Source organism: Panthera tigris, chromosome C1 (assembly GCF_018350195.1).
Source record: "Panthera tigris isolate Pti1 chromosome C1, P.tigris_Pti1_mat1.1, whole genome shotgun sequence".
Classification (NCBI taxonomy): Eukaryota; Metazoa; Chordata; class Mammalia; order Carnivora; family Felidae; genus Panthera; species Panthera tigris.
The window spans coordinates 59,821,798-59,844,094 of NC_056667.1; the positions used below are offsets into that span (position 1 = coordinate 59,821,798).

The 22,297-nt window shown below is 35.0% G+C and overlaps 1 protein-coding gene across 1 annotated transcript; it reads right to left on the reverse strand.

Moving 5' to 3' along the window:
• Positions 1–8,237: 8,237 nt before the first annotated feature.
• On the reverse strand, positions 8,238–8,853 carry LOC102972209 (ubiquitin-conjugating enzyme E2 variant 1-like). The gene has a single exon (XM_042996216.1). It carries the CDS (start codon positions 8,826–8,828, stop codon positions 8,385–8,387), a length of 444 nt encoding a protein of 147 aa, XP_042852150.1. The 5' UTR covers positions 8,829–8,853; the 3' UTR covers positions 8,238–8,384.
• Between the last annotated feature and the right edge of the window lie 13,444 nt (positions 8,854–22,297).

Below are 22,297 nucleotides of genomic sequence, written 5' to 3' on the forward strand. Positions count from 1 at the left end.
TGTACAAACACACAAATAAGCACATAAAAACATGCCCAAGATCATTAATCATTAAGGAAATGCACATTAAATTCACAGTTGCACTCCACTACATACATATTTAGAATGGAGGAAACTGAAGAATGACTATATTAAGTGTCTTAGTCAGTTTGGGTTACCATAATAAAGTGCCATAGACTGGATAGCATATAAACAATATACATTTATTTCCTCACAGTTCTGGACACTGGAATTCTGAGATCAGGGTGCCAGCAGGTCACAATCTAGTGAGGCTCTTCCTTTAGGTTGTAATTTCACATTGGACCTTCACATAACGGAAAGAGGGTGAGGGAGTTCTCTGGGGTTCCTTTTATAAGACTGCTAGGTAATCGCATTCATCAGGATTCTACCCTCATGATGTAATTCCCTCCCAAATGCCCTACTTCCTACTACCAGGACATTGTGAGAGAAGGTTGCAAAATATGAATCTGAGGGGAGCATAAACATTTACTGCATAACACCAAGTGTTCATGAATATCTGGAGGATCTGGATCTCTGATAGATTCCTGATGCGAATATAAATATATATTGTTTACATAATGGTACAAACACAGTGTGACAGTTTCTTAAATACAAATAAATTTACCACATGACCCAGTCATTCCACTCTCCTAGGTATTTAACCCAAATGGAAAGAAATTGTATATTCAAACAAAGATTGGTGCACAAAGTTTGCAGCAGCTTTCTTTATGTTAGCCAGAATTTGGAAGAAGCACATCAACAGGGAAATGAATAAAGAATTGTGGCATATCCATATATTGAAATCTTCTCAGCAATAAAAAGAAATGAAACCTTGATACACACAGTAGCATGGATGAATTTCTGTTAATGGTGATGACTGAAAGCAGTCAGACTGAAGCTCTATAATACTCTATCATGCCATTTATATAAAATACAACTAATTCAAGTGGAATTTATGTAATGACTAACAAGTTTATATGCAAACTAATTTGTAATGACAGAAATGAGTTAATAGTTTCCTATGAAGTAAGATGGGGAATCACCTTTTGTGAGGAATCACAAAAGATCATGAGAGAACATTTGGGAGTAATGGATCTGTTCATTATCTCAATTGTGCTGACATTTTTATGAGACTATAAATAGGTCAAAACTTATTGAATTGTATGATCTAAATATATGGAATTTATTAGTGTATCAACTATACCTGCAAGATATAAAATTTATAAAATTGGGTAAAACTGGGTAAAGCTACATTGTGTTTTTAGAGATAATGGTAGTGTGGAAAATTTCTGGGGGAGAGGAGACTAAAGACAAGAGGGCCAACTATGTAGCATAATATTTTCCACTCCTAAAATCATTCGGTGGTGGGAGTGCTTATGATTCAATAGGTAGTGAGCCACTTTCCTAAAATTCCATCTTAGTAATTATGGTGTGGGGACAGAATATGTGAGGTGCTGGTGACTCTTATGGGAGACATATTTTTAAATCTGTCATGCAGATAACCCTTCTTAATTAGAAAATGTTCAGAAATTCAAGTGTAGAGGGTTGACTAGACTAAGTAATTCCTTCAGATTTAAGTTTTCTTGGAATTCTCAGTCTGACCACCTAGAACTTTCCAAACTTTTAAGTACTCATTAGGTGAAAACCCGGGTCAAAAACACACAGAAACAATAATTCTAAAAATTATCCAAATCAGAAAACAAATGTCCGATTCAAACTTTTAAAACTCAGTTTCTGTTTTCATAAAGTTTCTAATGTTCTGATGGTTGTCTTTGGATGGATACCTATTTTCTGGCTGAAAAGGGCTAACACAGCTTCTAAGACCTTAGAATCATGTTCTTACTTCCTAGATCCTGATATATCTTTACTATAAACTCTAACTTTCAATGGTAAAGAACATAACAATATCTGGATTATAATTCTTGGTCAAATTGGGGCTTCTGTGGGGCTCAGTCGATTAAGCGTCTGACTCTTGATGTCTGCTCAGGTCGTGATGTCACTGTTCACGAGTTCAAGTCCTGTGTCAGGCTCTGTGCTGACAGGAGTCTGGGATTCTCTCTCTCTCTTCCTCTCTATCTGCCCCTCCCCTTCTCACTTCCTCTCTTTCACTCTCCCTCTCTCTAAAATTAAATAAATAAATAAATAAATAAATAAATAAATAAATAAATAAAAACAATTCTTGGTCAAATTGAATTCCCATTGCAAAAATGCATATTCAAAAACAAAATTCTGAGGTATAAATGAAAGAGAATTTTTTCAATCAATAAACACCTGCTTTTTGAGCATCATCAGTTATGTTACAGACATGGGTGTTTAGCTGGGAATACCATAAAGAACAATATTAATAACTTGCTATAATAAGGGGAATTCTAGGTGGAGTTGATAAATCTGGACTTTAAGTAAGTGCCCTGTGTGATTCTGATCCAAAGATAAACAGATGATGTAGAGAAAAATTAATGTAAGGCATTCAGAATCAACAGTCCATTACATAGGAGGTGTTTCTTAGACATCTTGACACTTTAAGGACTTCTCTTAAAACTTGAGAGGGAAGCATAGCAATCTATGAACTCAGAATAACAACAACAATAATAATAACCACAAAGTGTTCATCTTGTATAAATAAGATATACTCTAATGACTTATAACTAGTCCCTGAACTCATATAGTGTATATACAATAGTGATTTTTTCAATTTATTAAAAATATTTTAGCATCTTTCTGGCCTTATCCAAAACTACTTTTCATTTAACTTAGTTTTCACAACTTAATTTTTTCTCCTACATTTTCTTTGCATTCTAATATGGAGTTCTTAAATGTCTTCTTTATTTTTTTTTTTAAATCAATACAGTTACCTCCAGATATGTCTTTTTAGTGAAGTCTCCATTCAAATATTTTTCCATTCTTATAATCAGTTTGCTTGTTTACTTATTATTGAATTTTAAATGTTCTTTACATATTTTAATTGTAAGTGCTTTATCAAATGTACAATTTAAAAATATTTTTCTTAGTCTATGTCTCTTTTTATTCTCTTAACAATGTCTTTATTTTTTAAGTGTTTATCTTTATTTTTGAGACAGAGAGAGACAGAGCACAAGCAGGGGAGAGGCAGAGAGGGAGGGAGACACAGAATCAGAAGCAGGCTCCAGGCTCTGAGCTGTCAGCACAGAGCCTGACGCGGGGCTCGAACTCCTCAATTGTGAGATCATGACCTGAGCTGAAGTCGGATGCTCAACTGACTGAGCCACACAGGCGCCCCTTCACAATGTCTTTAGAAGAGCCAAGGTTACAATTTTATGAAGTCTAATTTTTCACATCTTTCTTTTAGATATCATGCTTTAGTGTTGTATCTAAAACGTCATTGCTTAACAAAGGGTCAAAAAGAACTTCTCTATTTTCTTATTGAAGATTTATAGTTTTGGGGTTCACATTTAGGACTATGACTTCTGTTTTCTTTTCTTGCTGGTTCAAGGAATAAATCAAAGTTTTTTTGCTCAGCGTATGAATATCCAATTCTTCCAACACCACTGGATGAAAAGATTACTATTTCTTCATGAATTACCTCTGTGCCTTTGTCAGAAATGAGATGTCAATTTATGAGATAGTTTATTTCTTGACTCTGTTTTGTTCTCTTGGTCTATTTGTCAATTTTGATGCTAATTTCATGCTGTTGGTAATTGTAGCTTTAAAGTAAGTTAAAATCAAGTTTTATTGCTCAACCAACTTTGTTCTTAAAGTTGTTTTGGCTATTATTGACTTTCCCAGCTAATGAGCAAGCTATATATCTCCATTTATTTAGGTCTTCTTTCATTTTTCTTAGCAATGTTTTGTTAATTTTCAGTGTACAGATTTTACATATTTAGTAATATTTATCCTTAAGTATTTCATGTTACCTTATACTGTTGTAACTTACACTGCTTCATTCGATTTATCTTCTCCTTCATTAAATTTTAATTACAATTTTTAATTGTTAGGACTTAGAAATGCAATTGATTTTTGTATATTGATCTTTTATCCTGCCATCTTGATAAACACATGTATTAGTTCCCATAGCTTTTTTTTTTTAAAGGAAACAACATTTATTTGACTACAAGCAACTTTTTTAAAATTTACTTTATTATTTATTTATTTACTTTTTAATTTACATCCAAGTTAGCATATACTGCAACAATGATTTCAGGAGTAGATTCCCAATATCCTTTACCCATTTAGCCCATCCCTCCCTCCCACAACCCTTCCAGTAACCCTCTGTTTGTTTTCCATATTTAAGAGTCTTTTCTGTTTTGTCCCCTTCATGTTTTTATATTCTTTTTGCTTCCCTTCACATATGTTCATCTGTTTTGTATCTTAAAGTCCTCATATGAGTGAAGTCATATGATACTTGTCTTTCTCTGACTAATTTCGCTTAGCATAATACCCTCTAGTTGGATGCATGTAGTTGCAAATGGCAAGATTTCATTCTTTTTGATTGCCGAGTAATACTCCATTGTACATATATACCACATCTTCTTTATCTATTCATCCATAGATGGACATTTGGGCAATTTCCATAATTTGGCTATTGCTGATAGTGCTGCTAGAAACATCGGGGTGCATGTGTCCCTTTGAAACAGCACACCTGTATCCCTTGGAATAATACCTAGTAGTGCAATTGCTGGGTCATAGGCTAGTTCTATTTTTAATGTTTTGAGGAATCGCCATACTGTTTTCCAGAGTGGGTGCACCAGTTTGCATTCCCACCAGCAGTGGGAATCCTCTTTTTCCGCATCCTCGCCAGTATCTCTTGTTGCCTGAGTCGTTAATGTTAGCCGTCCTGACAGCTGTGAGGTGGTATCTCATTGTGGTTTTGATTTGTATTTCCCTGATGATGAGTGATACTGAGTATTTTTTCATATGTCAGCCATCTGGATGTCTTGTTTGGAGAAGTGTCTATTCATGTGTTTTGCCCACTTATTCACGGGATGATTTGTTTTTTGGGTGTTGAGTTTGATAAGTTCTTTATAGATTTTGGACACTAACCCTTTATCTGATACGTAATTTGCAAATATTTTCTCCCATTCCATCAGTTGCCTTTTAATTTTGCTGATTGTTTCCTTCACTGTGCAGAAGATTTTGATTTTGATGAGGTTCTAATAGTTCATTTTTGCTTTTGTTTCCCTTTCCTCTGGAGACGTGTTGAGTAAGAAGTTTCTGTGGCCGAGGTCAAAGAGGTTTTTGCCTGCTTTCTCCTCGAGGATTTTGATGGCTTTCTGTCTTACATTTAGGTCTTTCATTCGTTTTGAGTTTATTTTTGTGTATGGAGTGAGAAAGTGGTCCAGGTTCATTTTTCTGCATGTTGCTGTCCAATTTTCCCAGCACCACTTGCTGAAGAGACTCTTTATTCCTTTGGGTATTCTTTCCTGCTTTGTCAAAGATTAGTTCACCATACATTTGTGGGTTCATTTCTGGGTTCTCTATTCTGTTTCATTGATCTGAGTGTTTGTTTTTGTGCCATCCCATAGATTTTATTTTTGTATACCCATTGAATTTTCTTTGTTGAAGCCATTTTATCTGTGGAAAAAAAGATGTTTCATATCTTCTTGTCACACTGGAGAAATTTTTCTCCTTTGTTTTTTTTATGTATGGTACTAGCTGGACCCTCCAGCACAATATTAAAAATAATTGGTGAGGGTGGATATCCTTGTTTTGTTCCTAGTCTTAGAGTGAAAGCATTCAGTCTCTCACAATTATATATGGTGTTAGCTGCATCAATTTTCATAGATACGCTTCATGAGGCTAAGGATGTTCCCTTCTATTCCTGATTTTCTGAGTTTTTAACAAGAATGAATATTGGATTTTTGTCAAATGCTTATTTTCTGTCTATTGAGATAATCCTATGGTCATTCTTTTTTAATTGATAAATATGATGAATTAAATTGACTGTATTTTTGAATGTTAAACCCACTTTCATACCTGGGCTAACTCCTACTTGGTCATCGTATTTTCTTTTAAAGTCCTTTCCTGGTTTGTTACAAAGGTAAGGCTGACCTCATAGAATGTGCTGGGAAGAATTTCCTCCTGCTTAATTTTCTATCATAGATTGTGTAGAAGTGGTATTGTGTATTTTTAAAATATTGGATAGAATTCACCAGTGAAGTTATCTTACTCTCGAGTTTTCTTTATGGGAAAGTTTGCTTTACAAGTTTAATTTCTTCAATGCATAAAAGGTATTTAGATTACCAATTTTTTTGAGTGAACTTTTATAGTTTGTCTTTCAAAGAATTCTCCCATTCTTCTATTTCATCTAAGTTGTTGAATATTGGCATAATGGACAAAATATCCCCTGTTCTCTCAAAGTCCTTTTTCTGAAATCTTTATATTTCTAGGTTTGACAGGAGCAAACCTTATTTCTGCTTTGTCAGATGGTTTTCCCTTTAGGTTCTGTCACTAGAGGACGCTGGAAAGAGTGCAGTGGGAAGAAGGTTTTGCTCTGATATGTGCTTCCTACTTGCTTTCTCTTCCTGTTCAGTAACACCCACCAATACTTCTTCGCAGTTGACAGTTGATTCTAGCTTCCATTCTCCATCCCCACCCCGCTGTACTTACCCAACCAGGCTTGAAGCCTTCTAGGAACAACAGTACCACTTGCCTGATGCATGTTCCTCTGAGGTCTGTGTGTTAGGCCCACAGGGCATCTCTCTAACCTCAGAGACACCAGTCCTAGGCTGTTTCTCACAGGTCTGAATTTCTAATCTAGGGGACCCCTCCTCTAAACCTCTAAGTTTTAAAAAAGTTTTGAAGTCTTTATTTTCCCAGACACAGGGCTGGTGCTGCTTCATCTTATAGCTACCTTATGACATTTATGTTATTGTAGCCAATTTGCCTTTTCTGTTGTTTAATACCTTTTCTGTTGTTTTCTGTTGTTTAATACCTAATAATTGTAGTTAACAATTATTTCTATTACATTCTATTTTTTTTTTTGAACACAATGAATCGCTTTTATTTCGGTATGCATCCACATCTCAGCATTTAGTGGTCCTGAACAGAAAAGTGGAAAAACGCAGCAATTTGCCAGGAAGTCAAGCCCGCCAATTTCGGGGATCTGCTGTGCACACCAAGTTCTTTTTCAATCCCTGCTGAGGACCGTGAGAAACAGCAGCACCAAAACCAAAGTATGCACCGAATTCAAGGTTCTTTTTGTTCCAGTTGCCACATTCCAAACTAGACCCAAACGGATTGCAAGATGACCACATGAGAACCCTGTGTAAAACTTCTTCAATTTTTAAAAGCAAAAGCAATTACAGGAAAAGAAAATTCATTCAGAGGGATCGTGTGTGCTTACGAGTGTCTTCTGTGGCCTTTCTCCAAGTTTAACCACCAATAACTTTGAGAGCTGGCAGGTGTGAGTACCCCTGGTGACTGTTCTTTTCACTTTATCAAAACCTGAGCTAAAAAACCGTATCAGCTGATGATGACAGCAGAGGGTGGCAGGGCTGAGGACACAATATTCATTCCCAGGCTGGTGGAGAGTGAGTAAATGTGGTTCCAAAACTAAATGAGGGAAGTCAGAGACTCTTTCCAACCTTACCTGATGGCTTCTGGCCAAAGCAAGGAAGTATTGTGGAAAGTGTTGGGTGGTGATGGTACAAAAAGGGAGTTGAGGAGGAGGAAGGAAAAAGCAGCACCCCTCGATTAAGGTGGGGGAGAAGATATGGGGAGAGCCCTGAATTCCTCACCAAAGGCCAATTTCAGAGGGGAGCAGAGGGGGTTACAATCTATGCTTCGGCCAAGGGTGGTGGTGGAAAGTGAAGAAGGGACAATGGCTTGGGGGGGGGTGTGGTGGTAGGGGGCATCATTTAAGACTTAAAAAAAGCAGGGGTGCAGCTGGAGCACCCCCACACACCCAGCAGTAGTCCCACAGGCTGTGACCTGAAACCTTCACACCTACTCTAGCAAGCCACCCCAAGCTGGAGGGCTGTTGCAGGGAGGGAAGGAGGGAGGGAGGGAGGCAGGGGGAGGAGAAGGGGAGAAGGCAGAGACCCCAGGCCATGTAATCAGCAGCAAGGTGATTGTGTGATGTGTCTTTTCACAGTTGAGTTAGATGTGCCCCACCAGTTATGATGGGAACCAATTTAAATATACTTTCTTGATCCCAGAAGTTCAACTATGTGGACAGTGGTTACACTTGACAGGATGATTTGTTATAGCACAACTTATATATTTTAAATGGACAAAAAATTAGTATCGTTTACAGTATCTTAAGATAAATTGCCTTTGAATTGGAGCTTCCTTTCCAGTACTTTGAGGTCTACAAGACGTATCTAGAAAATTTACTACTGTGGAAAATGAAGACTGCTTAAATCGAATGGGAGGGGGGGAGGGGGAGGGCCTGTGGTTTTTCTTTTTGATTAATTGCTGTAACACTGTCCGTCGGGCGGCTGAGGGAGTTTCATGTTTTCTTTAGACATCATTAGGTGCCGGAGCTCTTGCAGGACGACTTTGATGCTATATGAATTCTGCCACTTTGCTAGCACTGATATGGCTCTTGGGTCCACCACTCCATTAGAACTATTAACTCCATTCATATTAATTTTTGTTACAAATCTTACAAAGGGGGGTGCTTCTGGGCATTTAGGTCCACATTCTATATTAAGGCTGTATATTCGGTTTTCATAAATTGTTCTTGGAGGCCCAATTATCATCCCTGTCCATCTTGTAAGTGTCATGTCTTCGTCATCTTCTAGACCCCAGCTAACTGTGCCATCTCCTACTCCTTTCTGGCCTTCTTCCAGTTCTTCCAACAGTCGAAAATTGCGAGGGACTTTTACTCCCGAGCCCGTGGTGGCTGCCATCTTGCGTCGCTGTCGCTCGAAGGCCGGCCCCCTATTTCTATTACATTCTATTTGTTAAAACAACTGGGATACTTTCTACTTTCTACCTACACCCTGATTAAACAAATAATTATATATTTATTTCTACTTTATTCAAATTCTGAATTAAGTTTCTTTATACTTGAATTATTTAGAAAACAAAGTTTAAGCAAAATAAAACATTTCTTTTAATTTGAATACATAGGCTTCTTAAATATGAGCATAAGGAAAGAAACACCTTGACAGTTTTCAAACTTTTGCCACTAGTATGACATATAATGCAATCTATAAGAACAACAACAAGAATTGTGAGTAAAAATGGTAAGTACACCTGCTTTATTAGTCTGGGTAAAGTACAGGCCAGACAACAGGCATACTTTAATGTCTTAAACATTAGAAATCCGAATCGTATTAAATCAGATTCCCGAATTATTCATGAGATTTGATTTGAGGAATAAGACATGATGAGAAGAAAGAACTGCAATTGAGATATAGTCTGATTGTCTCAAATTTCCTTGTGATACCCATGAATTTGCTTATATTTGTGGGATTATTGCAAAAGCTTCGGCATTTGTTGCCTTTGTTTGTAACTTGGGATATTAGGAGATATAAAGGTAGCTTTATAATATTTTATTTCTTGCTCAATTACTATATATTTTTTTACATGCCAGTCCAAGTGTGGGATTGTTTGGTATGGCAAATTTTATAGCGATACACACACACACACACACACACACACACACACACACACACACATATATATACACACACACACACACACACATACATATATATATATTTTTTTTTTCCTAGAGATTATAACCTCCTCTTGTATTTCTCTATATCTTCTGAATACATGTGGATAGCCATATTATATCATGTCAGGTGTTACTGGATAATTTCATTTTTACTAAGGTGCTGTTTTCCTAAGTTGTATTGAAGCCTATATCCTCAAAAGGAAGAGTTTCTGTTTCAACAAGAGATAAGCTGGCTGAACATTGCAGATTAACTCTGGGGGATTGCCACTGCTGTAAGAAAGAAATTCTACATATGTATAAAATTGGATTGGGGACTGCCTAGACTTAGCTGCACAGTCTGAGCTAAAACTTAGGGCTGAATATTTTTTGATCACTTAAGTAGAGAAGAAATCATGAACGTTTATATTTTATATGCCATGATCCTCTGATTTCATCACCTCCTATTTGTAGACTGGTAATGTTCTTGTGACTATGAAAAAGGTATATACTTGTTGAAGACACTTTATAAAAGAAGCTTGTGCAGTAACACTGATATTGTTTCTGTTCTGCATGTAGAGCTTCTATAACAAGGCAAACCTCAGTGATACAGAAACTCTTTGTGAGTATGCTGATGCTTCATGTAACTTTACTCGTTTCATTTTTTATGTTTAATATAGGTTCATGGAGGGAAAAAACAAAACAAAACCAAAATGAATTTTTCTGTCAATTGGAATATCAAAAATATCCAGTCACACAATTCCAGTCAGGGTTCTGTTCAATGACTTAGAAAATAATTAAAAAACGTACATTAGCCTTAAGGTAGAAAAATGAACCTGTTCTTTGTTTCCAAGATTACATTCTTTTTTTTTTTTTTAGTTTATTTATTTTGAGAGAGAGAGAGAGAGATAGAGGGAGGGGGAGAGAGAATCCCAAGCAGGTTCCTTGCTGTCAGCACCAAGCCTGACGCAGGTCTCAAACCCACAACTGAGAGATCATGACCTGAGCCAAGATGAAGAGTCTGTTGCTCAACAGATTGAGCCACCCAGATGCCCCTACATTCTTTAATTAATGTAGGAAAAACTTGTAATATACTCAGAGAAAAAGTGAATCAAAGAGGGTATTATAAAGCCTATTAAGGAAGAATATACTTGGAGACCTCACAAGATAGTTCTACCAATTTCTTTCCCTTCACTGTGAATACTCTTTAAAATATCCATCAGACCTTCTTAATCCCTATGCAAGCAACTTCAGCAGAATTGATTCAAATGAGATAGTGGCTAAATAAGAACTGAAACAGAATTATTGAGATTGCTAATATGTACCAAGACATGATTCTTACTTGCCAATCCTGTAAAATAGCATGGAAATAACCATGTTACTCAACATTATAAGCAAGCGTAAAATCCTTCAAGGTTGTCAGCTCCAAATCTCTCAATACTTCAGAGTCATAGCTTTTATATATTACCATGATATTGGAACAATTGATTAATTTCCTAATAATTAGAAATCTCAAACCAATTTATTATTGTTTTTATTGGGACAAAACCAATTTGTAAGTAAAATGAACTTTAATGTTTTCACCTGTTTTTGGTCTGCCATTGATAGTTGAGGGTTAATTTTTGTTTTGACCCATTGTACAATTTTCCGTTTGACCATATACTAGTGGATCTTAATTAAACTCTCATGCTATAGTTAGTAAAATCTTAAGGATGACTGATTTTGTTTAGTGCTTTCAAGTTTCATTGGTAAATATTTAGAAGGAACAGAAACAGCTCATGCATATAGGTAGTTACTGAAATGTGTTGTCATGTACATTACAAATCTTCCTCTAGAGAACATCACTAAAATCCTAAGCCAGAAGTTGTAAGACTAGTTTGTTCTATTCCTGTCAAGAATGTTTCTTTCTAACATCATTTGATTCTTTATGTATACTTTGTGTACACAATATACATCTGTTAGACTTCAACAGGTGTCTGGGTAGGTCCTCAAGCTTCAGCCTTTAAAATTTTTTTTATCTTTACTATAAGCTGAATAAACCATGCATTTTTAAAATTTATTTAAATCCAAGCCATTGCCCAAATACATGCAGAATAGAAAATTCAGAAGTTGGAACACTTTTTGCATATTTAAATGCCCACAACCCCCTTTGCACAATCTTTGTTGCTTTCTACTTGTCTGTAAAATGCCTTCCACAACAGCGGTGAGAACTTTATATAATTCTCTTGAAATTATATTAGGAAAATAACACATTGAGCTGAGTTCTGATGAAACACTCTCACCATAACTAAGTCTTTTTCTCTAGGTTTGCCCTCTATTCTCTTGAAACCACTGGTGGAAAATTTGAGAATAGAAGATCTCTGTTTGCTTCCTTTTGGTGTTGTTTTAGATCTCATTCTCACCTAATATAGGAACCATAAAATCAGTACATTATAAGATCACAGCTCTTAGTAAGATTCGCTTCTCTACATTATTCAGATATATCAAAAAATATAAGAATTTTTTTTATTGATAATGTTTTAAAGCCATCTCTGAACCAGTAAAGAGAAAAAATCCTCACATTCTTTTGTGTTGTGCTTGTAGACTGCAGACAGAATATTTCTTATATCTGTTTTTATAATTTTTTTAATACTTTGTTCTGTTTTTATCTTTTTTTGGTCAGAGATTCTGACATTTGGGTTAGTACATCTATTTTTAATAATTTTAATATTAGGACATTAGTTTTTGATAGATTTTTGGAGTGGCTTAAAATCTGAAACCTGGACTATTCCTTTAGTACATACAATCATATTTGGCATTTTATATTGAATTCTTTCTCATAAATGTCCAGAACACTGGAAGTTTTATTTATATCCATATTTTAAAACAATATTTTGTTTAACCAAAATTAATTTGGGGTAGCTAGGCATTTAAAAGGTCTTAGACATTTAATACATCTTTGTTTCATTTCTTTTTTATTGAGCAAAAACACATTATCAATCAAGAGGAGTTCAATCTCTGTAGATACTAAAACTAGAAAATGATCTAAAATTTTACTTTTAATAAAGGCTTCTTTTCATTCTTGGTAGAATTGTGTACCCTCCCCAAAGCATACAACACTAAATTAATTGCAACTAAAGTCAGTTAAAATGCATTGAGTGCCTACCCAATTATTTTCCTGTGGTTTCTCACTTAATCCGTGTTATTTCATAAAAATGTATTTTTTATCTTTATTTACAAATGAGAAAACAGAAGTTCAGGGAGGTTGGAGAGGATTAGAATGCTAACTTTCATGTAATATGATACAGGTATTAATTGGAAAGCTGTATCTACTACCATTAAAACCAATGAATGATTCCATGTAAGAGACTTTTAGAATAGCTCACTGATTAATCAAAAACGTCACATCATAGGGCACCTCAATCCATACTGACTGAGTCTGTCAGTCTGAGGATGCTTTACTTTGAGCTTTCATAAAAGGGATAATTTGCAATTCAAAATTGGATTCACCTTTTCTAATTAGGTTAAATTACAGTTGCCATATTATAATTAAAGGTTATGTGACAGACAGGAGTGTTTATTTGTATTATATCAGATTTTTCTAGTTTTCTGAAAATTGTAGCTTTTGATGAACATGTATTTTTAAACCTTCTGACAAATATCTATTTTTATTTAGAAGTAGAGCTGTTCCCTCTTTCTGAACTTGAAATGCTGCTATGATTGTCTATATTATGGGACTCATATTCAAATGCCTTTCTGTCTTACTAAGCTGCCTAAAGGTATTGATGTCAGAATATTTCCCTTCTAATGAGTACATGATGTCTCCCAGAGATGCTATGAAATGTATCACTGTGCCTCAAACTGAATTATAGTAATGCCGCTTAATAATGCTTTTTAAAATGCCTCAAATTATATATCATAGGAATATTGAAATGTATTATACAGGAATTGCATTGCCAAAAAATAACTTATACTTTTTGCCCATTGGAAAGTTTAAAATGTATGAAAAAAATCTCTGCCCAAAATATGAGTGCTTAGAACTTGATATTTCCCTCCTACCTCATAAACTTGAATAACCTAGAAGTTCAGAGCAGTTGCATAGAACCTGAAGGCAGATTGCTTGGGAAGCAATTCAGAGGGTTCCCCCACCACCAAACAAATGGGGCAAATGCCTAGGATTGTTGTAAGAATTAAGAGTTAATGCATACAAACTCAGTATCACAAATTATCAGGGAAATGCAAATTGAAACCACCATGAGATATCACTATACACCATTCAGAATAGCCATTATCAAAAGGACAAGAAATAATAAATGTTGACAAATATGCTGAGTAAAGGGAACACTTGTGCCCTGTTGGTGGGAATATAAATTGTGCAACTACCATGGAAAATCATTTGGAGGTTCCTCAAAAAATTAAAAATGGAAATACCATATGATCTGGTAATTGTACTGCTAGCTATTGACCCCCCCCCCCAAAAAGTGAAAACATTAACTTAAAAAGATATATGTATTTTAAAGGAAGATTTCTACTCATTGGAGTACTCTTCATAATAGCCAAAATATGGAAGCAACCTAAGTGTCCATTGATAGATGAATGGCTAAAGATGTGTCAAATATATACACAATAGAATATTACTCAGCCACAAAAAAGAATGAAATCTTGCCATTTGCAACAACATGGGTGAATCTAGAGGGTATTATGCTAAGTGAAATAAGTCAGTCAGAGAAAGACAAATACCATGCCATGATTGCACTTATATATGAAGTCTAAAAAACAATCAAAAACATTCTGAAACAGACTTATAGATACAGAGAATAATCTGATGGTTGCCAAAAGGAAGGCAGACAGGGGAATGGGTGAGATAGGTAAAGGGGACTAAGAGTTTCGAACTTCTGGTTATAAATAAGTCACAGAGATGAAAAATAACACATAAGAAATAATATTCAGTAATATTTTAATAACTTTACATGGTGACTAACTTATGGTGAGCAATGGGTAATGCGTAACATTGTTGAATCATTATTTTGTACCCCTGAAACTAATAAAACATTGTATATCAACTATATGTAATTAAAAAAAAAGTTAATAAAGTGTCTACTATTTTGTTTAGTAAAATGTTTGCTTTCCAGAAATGTTACTTATCTTTCTTTTGGACGAGAATGTGTGATAGAATTTTTTACTCTTTTGAAACTAAGATGATCTTCAGTCATTCAAATGTTTTATCTATCAAGTTTCTTTGAAAAGTAAACTTTTTGGCATTAAGTGATTTGTTGGTAATTAATCCCAACATTACATAACTCTTATCTCTATAGCTCTTTTTGGAGTTAAAAATTTTTTTTAATGTGTGTTTATTTATTTTGAGATAGAGAGAGAAAGAGAGAGAGAGCGAGCGAGCAGGGAAGGTAAAGAGAGACAGAGGGAGACAGAATCCTAAGCAGGCTCCACACTGTCAGCACGGAACCAGATGCAGGGCTCAAACTCACAAAGCATAACATCATGACCTGAGCAGAAATCAAGAGTGGATGCTTAATTCACTGAGCCACCCATGCACCCCTCTTCTTGGAGTTTTAATCAATATTTTGCCTTTAATTAATAAACTAGATCTAGTCCAGGATTAGACTCCAATGACCTCAAACAAAAAGATTTTTTAATCATCTATGATATATTGATCATATTCCTTACGGATTTTTTATTTTAAAAATTGCCTAGTTAATATTTCAATACATTTAATGACTGAAAAAATAAAACTTATACATAACTTCTTATAGATCATATGAAAATGCAACATAGTACAACTGCATTTTGAAACTCAATACTATTGGAAAAAAACAGTTAAATATACATTCAAGTTTTATTAGGATTTAAATATATCCCATATGTAAGACACTGCACATTTAGAATATTAGCTTTAGGACTAAGCTGAAATATTGGAAATGATTACAAATGACACTGCAGTTTCCCTTTGTTTGCTATTTTGTATTTTCAGCTCTTATCAGAAGGCTTTAATGTGTTTTATTCCACTGTAAATATCAGATAATTACTTGGAAGTGTTTTGGGGGATTATCTATGGACTATTTCTTTTGCATACTAGAATATTATAGCACCCATTTTTATTCAATCAAAATATTTCATTTCTGCATGCTATCCCCCAAAACTTTTTATAAAAATGAACAGCTACTTTCTCTAATAATTTTGCCACCATGGCAACTGAAGCTCTCAATAATAACACCATACAAACAACAGGATTGGATTGTTATGTTAATAGAATTTTTGAAGTAATTAGATTATGAAGATGCTTTGTCTTTTCTAGTTCACAGATTTGTGTAACATTGCTAAACAAATTATTCTGCGATATTAACTTGTTTACTTTAATCAGTTATTGTCATCTGACTCTATTATCACTGTCTTACAATCTCCCATCATATACATGTTACAGAATTGCCTTGCTTGATTCTTATCAATTCACTGATTACCTCCCGTTTTGAATTTCATTTGATGTCTCTTTCTGGCATCTTTTTGATTTTGTGGATATGTTTCAGTACATAGAGCAACAGCAGACTCTATCCATAATAGGAATCATCTTATTTAGCTCAGACAAGCTGACATACCAGGGAGTATGATTTGGGAGAGTTACCCTTTATTTCTTGCTATTTTGCAAGGGCTTTCTATTCATATATGAAATCTTAGGACAGTTGTGTCATTTTGATTTTCACAAAATGTGTTTAAAGTTGGACCTGTGTCTATATGTGGAGGATGCCATCAGCAAATTCTTTGGTCTGAGTTGCTGAGTGATGTTGGGGCTGGGGAAACAGACCTGGCTGGGAATCTGTCACTTACAGATCTATACTGTCACTTTTTCCATCACTGTGGATGGGCAAGTGTAAACGAGTGTCAGAAAATAGATTGCTTGGACCATGTTTTCCTTAGGATATTGAAGTTGCCTGGAGAACATTTTAGTTTGTTATTGGAACAGAGCTATTAATCCAGACATAGCAAATACAAGGTTATAGTATTCAAAGCACAGGGAGGAACTTCTAAGTTGGGCCAGAGATATAGCTGTGCTCTGGCTCTTCCTCATTTTAAAGGAGTCTGTGCACAAAATGTGGAGTGAACCACAGGAGTGAATGCTAAGCAAACACTCTTGCCTGAATATCTAGCTAACCTTTAGTAAAGCCTTTTTGTTTTATAATCTGAGCAATTTGCACAGTTTTGCAATATGATACATGGATAGAGCTATGCACATATACACATAGAGTGATAAGTTTTGATGTATAAAAAGAATCTATTGCCATTAAAACAGATATACTTGTTGCATTCAGATAAAGTGTTCATCTCCAAATCATTATCTATTGCTTATGTTGACTAATTCAGGAGGACGAATGCTTTAGAAATTTCATTTGACTTGAAACAATATAAACCTATTTATTTTACTAAATTGATAAATTTGTGTCCATAAATCATGCACCTAATATACGCAAATAAGGTGATTTATATTTTTGATTGTTAGAAATTGTTCACACCTTAAATGCCATCTATACTAAAAATAATCACTGTATCAAATCAATATCTGCACATATTCAACCTCTTCAAAAATGTATTTCTGTATCTCAAATTTTATGTAAAGATTTGAATTCATATTTCTTTGTCAGGTTTATTTCTTCATGGTTTTTGAACTTTTTACACCTTAAAATAATCTGCTACTCAGGTAAATCGATCTCACCTCCACAACCATATTGGCAAACATTATGACCTTATTGTGAATTCAGAGATACATTCTCTAAATGTTGCAGCAGAGAATTTACTAATTAAGTTTGCCAATTTCAAGTTGAACAGACAAGAACATCTTATATTGTAAGAAGGAAAAAAGGTGACTAAAGCTTAGTATAAAAACGATTTTAGGGGCGCCTGGGTGGCTCAGTCGGTTGAGGTCATGAGTCGGACTTCGGCTCAGGTCATGGTCTCGTGGTCTGTGAGTTCGAGCCCCGCGTCGGGCTCTGTGCTGACAGCTCAGATCCTGGAGCCTGCTTCGGATTCTGTGCCACTCCCCTGCTCATGCTCTGTCTCTCTCTGTCAAAAATAAATAAACATTTAAAAAAAGAATTAAAAAAAATAAAATAAATAAAATAAGTGATTTTATAAAGCCAAGGAGAAATCAAAGGAATGTTTTTTCCATAAAGAACAAAAGACAAGTCACTGAAAACTAAAGATTGGGAATAACTGACTTTCTTACATGGTTGGCCAAAGAATTAACAAATGTATACTGAAAATTTACTTTGGGCAAAGGGGCATTTGCTGGAGTCTGAGAGCTGAGCAAGTCACCAACATTGGACCAAAAGAACTTATCATTTAACTGGAAGGGGTTAATGAAATAAGTTCAAAACTAATATTGACTTTGTAGTGTTTTGGTTAGAATTTATAAAGAAATTACAAAGGAATGAATTTACAAAGGAATGCTGCCCAATAAAATAATATCCACATATGCAGGTTTTTAAAAAAAAAAATTAAATGATTTAGAAAATTCAAGGAGAGGAAAAGATCACTAGAACTTTAAAATGTAAAAGACGTAATGGAGTACTTTCCAGGGATTTGTGTATTTGGATTTTCTCTTCTTTCCTGCTTCCTTTTCTTCATTCCCCAAACTCACACCACCCAATATCTGATAACTGGGGCCCTCAATGCATATATTTATATCACAATACCTGTACTTTTGTTTGATAAGCATCATCTTTTTATACAAGTTTATTAAAGTATAACTGATACACTGTAAACAGTATATATTTAATGTGCAAAATTTGGTGAGTCTTAATACACCTGTGAAACCATCACCACAATGATGATAATGAACATGTCCATCCCTGGCTGAAGTTTCCTCATGACCTGGTGTAATCCATCCTTCTTTCTGCATCCCCTGTGTCATCCTGACACAATCACTGATCTGCTTTCTGTCACAATAGATTAATTTGTATTGTTAGGGAGGAAAAGTTTTCTTCTAGTCTTCAAGATTCTTCTGGCTAGTCTAAGAATTAAATTGACATAAGACAGGTTAACAGGAGAAAATCAAATTTAATTAAGTATGGGGAATCCACATAAACCTGAGAGATTCCCAAGACAGTCAAAATGAGATATATATGCCATCCTGAACTAAGATGAAGCAGGTAGGGTTCTGGAACTTTAAGGAAAGCAATTCACAGGAAGATGACAAGGAGTAAATGGTAGACAAATGTTTATCATACCTGGTTTATTTTATAATATGGTTAGCTATGGTGATAGTTCCTTTCTTAGAGCAGGTCCTCTGTCAAAATGCTTTTAGGGAGTTAGTGGGAAGGTGAAGGTTTCTTTCTGAGTCTTTGGGTCTTGATTGTCTTCAGCTTGAAATAATCCACGTACCAAACAGGCACATCTAAGGGCAATTTATTTTGAAACCTACCATATTTTTTAAACACTTTGTGTAACAGGAATTATAGAATATATGTTCCATTTTGTATGTGTCTGGCTTATTTAAATGTCCATATTTTTTTTGAGTTTCATTCATGCTGCTGCAGATAGCAGTGATAGGTCCTTTTATTTATTTTTATTTTTATTTTTATTTTTTATTAACTTGTTTTATGTTTTATTTTTTTAAATTTACATCCAAATTCGTTAGCATATAGTGCAACAATGATTTCAGGAGTAGATTCCTTAGTGCCCCTTACCCATTTAGCTCATCCCCTCTGCCACAACCCCTCCAGTAACCCTCTGTTTGTTCTCCATATTTATGAGTCTCTTCTATTTTGTCTCCCTCCCTGTTTTTATATTATTTTTGCTTCCCTTCCATTATGTTCATCTGTTTTGTCTTTTAAAGTCCTCATATAAGTGAAGTCATATGATATTTGTCTTTCTCCAATTTTACTTAGCATAATACCCTCCAGTTCCATCCATGTAGTTGCAAATGGCAAGATTTCATTCTTTTAGATTGCGGAATAATACTCCATTGTGTGTATGTGTGTGTGCGTGTGTGCGTGCGTGTGTGTGTGTGTGTGTATACCACATCTTCTTAATGATAGGTCCTTTTAATTGCTAAGTAGAATTCATATTGTATGGTATGATAGACCACAGGTTGTTTAGCTAGTCACTGTGGGTGTAAGTTGGTTCCCAAGTAAAATCATAGTTAACATTTGCCTATAAGCCTTTGTATGGATATACTTCCATTTTTCTTATAAGATTGTGGAATGGCTGGGTCATTATATGGGTATCTATTTAAATTTTTAAGAAAATGATAATCTATTTTCCAAAATAATTGCACCATTTTACATTCTTACCAGCAGTATATGAGAGTTCTAATCTCTACATCTTTGCAAACACTTGGACGGACAGCTGCCTTTTTAATTTTAGCCTTTCTAATAGGTGGGCGGTGGTATCTGATTGTGGTTTTCCTAATGATAAATGACGCTGAACTTGTTTACATGTGCTCCTTTGCTATCCACTTATTTTCTCTGGGAAGTGTGGAAATCATTTGCCTATTGGGGAGGGAGGTTGTCTTTTTATTACTGTAGTTTAAACATCCCTTATATATTGTATATACAGGTCCTTTGTATGATTTTTCTTTTTTGGCAAACATTTTCTCTCGTTTCATTTTTTAACAGCATCCTTTGAAGAGAAAACATTTTGTTTGACTTCCAATATATCTAATAGAAAAGAAAATTATTTTATAGTTTGTGTTTTTTTGTCCTGACTGTGGAGACCTCTCTAAATCTTCTATGTAATTCTGCATAAGTTGTGAGGCCTTTCTGGTTGGTGAGAATGCAAACTATTTCCAATCTCTGTGTAACCACTGATGATCATTTGACCTGCCCTCTTCTGTCTTGTGGTTCTTTGCCCAGATTTTGTAGTTTTCTTGCACACACGTGCTGACCAGTGTTCAGCTGAACACTTGAAAAATTCTTCTGTATGTTCTTTGTCTCCTTAGCTTAGAGAGATCACTGGGTCCTGGTTTGGGTTCTTCAACCATGCTCTTTGGCCTGAATGCCCTCTTTAGCCCATAAATGGGGGCAGTTGTATGCCTACCCTGTTCATTTTCCTTCTCTCAGGGTCACTCTGATAAGCAGTATATTATCCAGTGATCGAAAACAATTGTAAATTTTATCCAATTTTTAAAAATTTTTGAGGTAAGAGAATGAATTTAGTCTGTTAGTCCATCATGGCCAGGAGCAGAGTTTATAATTGTCTTTTTATGGGTCTGTGTCCCTCAATAAAATTTGAACTCCCTGAGGGCATAATCCATATTTAGTATTCAGCTGATCTTTGTTGAATAAAAGAAATGCCTTTTTCCTGGATCTTTGTGATTCATTTGGAAATGAGAAGGCCTGCATTTAATTTACTCTCCTATTTTAACCTCAATCTATTCTACTGGAGATCTCTAAGATGAGTAAAGTAGCTTAGGATAAAAACTAGAATACAAGTCCTTTGCTCACTATTATTTTGTTTGTTTTAGTTTTAAACTTGCTCAGCCATTAAAATAGAGCAAGACAAACATGGTATCTAAATTCAAGAAGCTTGAGTGGCTGAATATACAAATGGGCAAGAGCCAGACTATATATTAAAATACAACTCTGACTTACAACCTGCATCAATTAGTCCGGGAAGACAAGCCACAACCTCTATAGTTTTTGGCCTAAAACAGTCAGGACTTGATCAATAACTGATAGTTTCCCTGAGTTTTGCCTCTGCTTATAATTTAGGACTAACCAGAGAAAGCCAATTATACTTCCCTCACCAGTCACATATGATGTTCTATTTCTCAATAGCCTGTCTCTAGCTTCCCTATGCTAATATCTTTAATCAGGGTATACCTGAAAGTTCCCCCCTTTGTTTACTTATTTTTAAAAATTTTCACCATAAAGCTTTTTCATTCCTCTGCCTGCCTTTGAGTCTCTGCCAAATGCAAGTGATGTTGGCTGACTCCCTTGCTTTAGCAAGCTCTGAATAAATAGCCTGTGCTTGTTCTCATTTGGGTGGTCTTTGTTTATTTTTACAATCTTACAGTTTAGTTGGAAATGCAGTCCCAAACAGATTGGTACATGTATGATAAACCATGAGGAAGAGGAACTGTGCCTATAGAAGGAAACATAACCTAAGATTTTGGTGATGAGAGAAGCCATTGAATAGAAGAGTATAAATATTAGGCTATTAAAACGTTATATTTTACTTGTTGATAGTTTAGATAAGAAAATCCTCCCTCCCTCATATATTTTCATAGCCATTTATTTCTATTATTTGGGCACAAATTTTTTTGGCATGCTTATATACTATGAAAATTATAACATTTCTTTCCAACTCATAGACCTTGCTATATAGAGTAGAAGAAAAAAAATCAACGTATATTTTATTCATTATATGCTATTGCCCTATTTTACCTCATGCCCTTACCTCCTGTAAGGAAAGAAAAAAAAAATCTATTGCATACCAACCTAGTCCCAGACATAGTGCTGGAGATTTTTGACAGCATACGGAATCTCATTTAATTCTTAATTTTATGGAAATATTGTTATCGTCATTTTTTAAGTGAGGAAATTGAGACACAAAGAACTGAAATAACTTGCCTAAGGTCACACAGCTAGCAAAGTGTCAAACCCCATATAAACACAGGTCTCTCTAACTAGAGATCAAGGTTGCTCAGCCTCCTCTGTGCTGTTGACAATTTGTGCCAAGTAGTTCTTTGTTGTGCTGTCCCATACATTGTAGTAGGGTTAGTAGTAT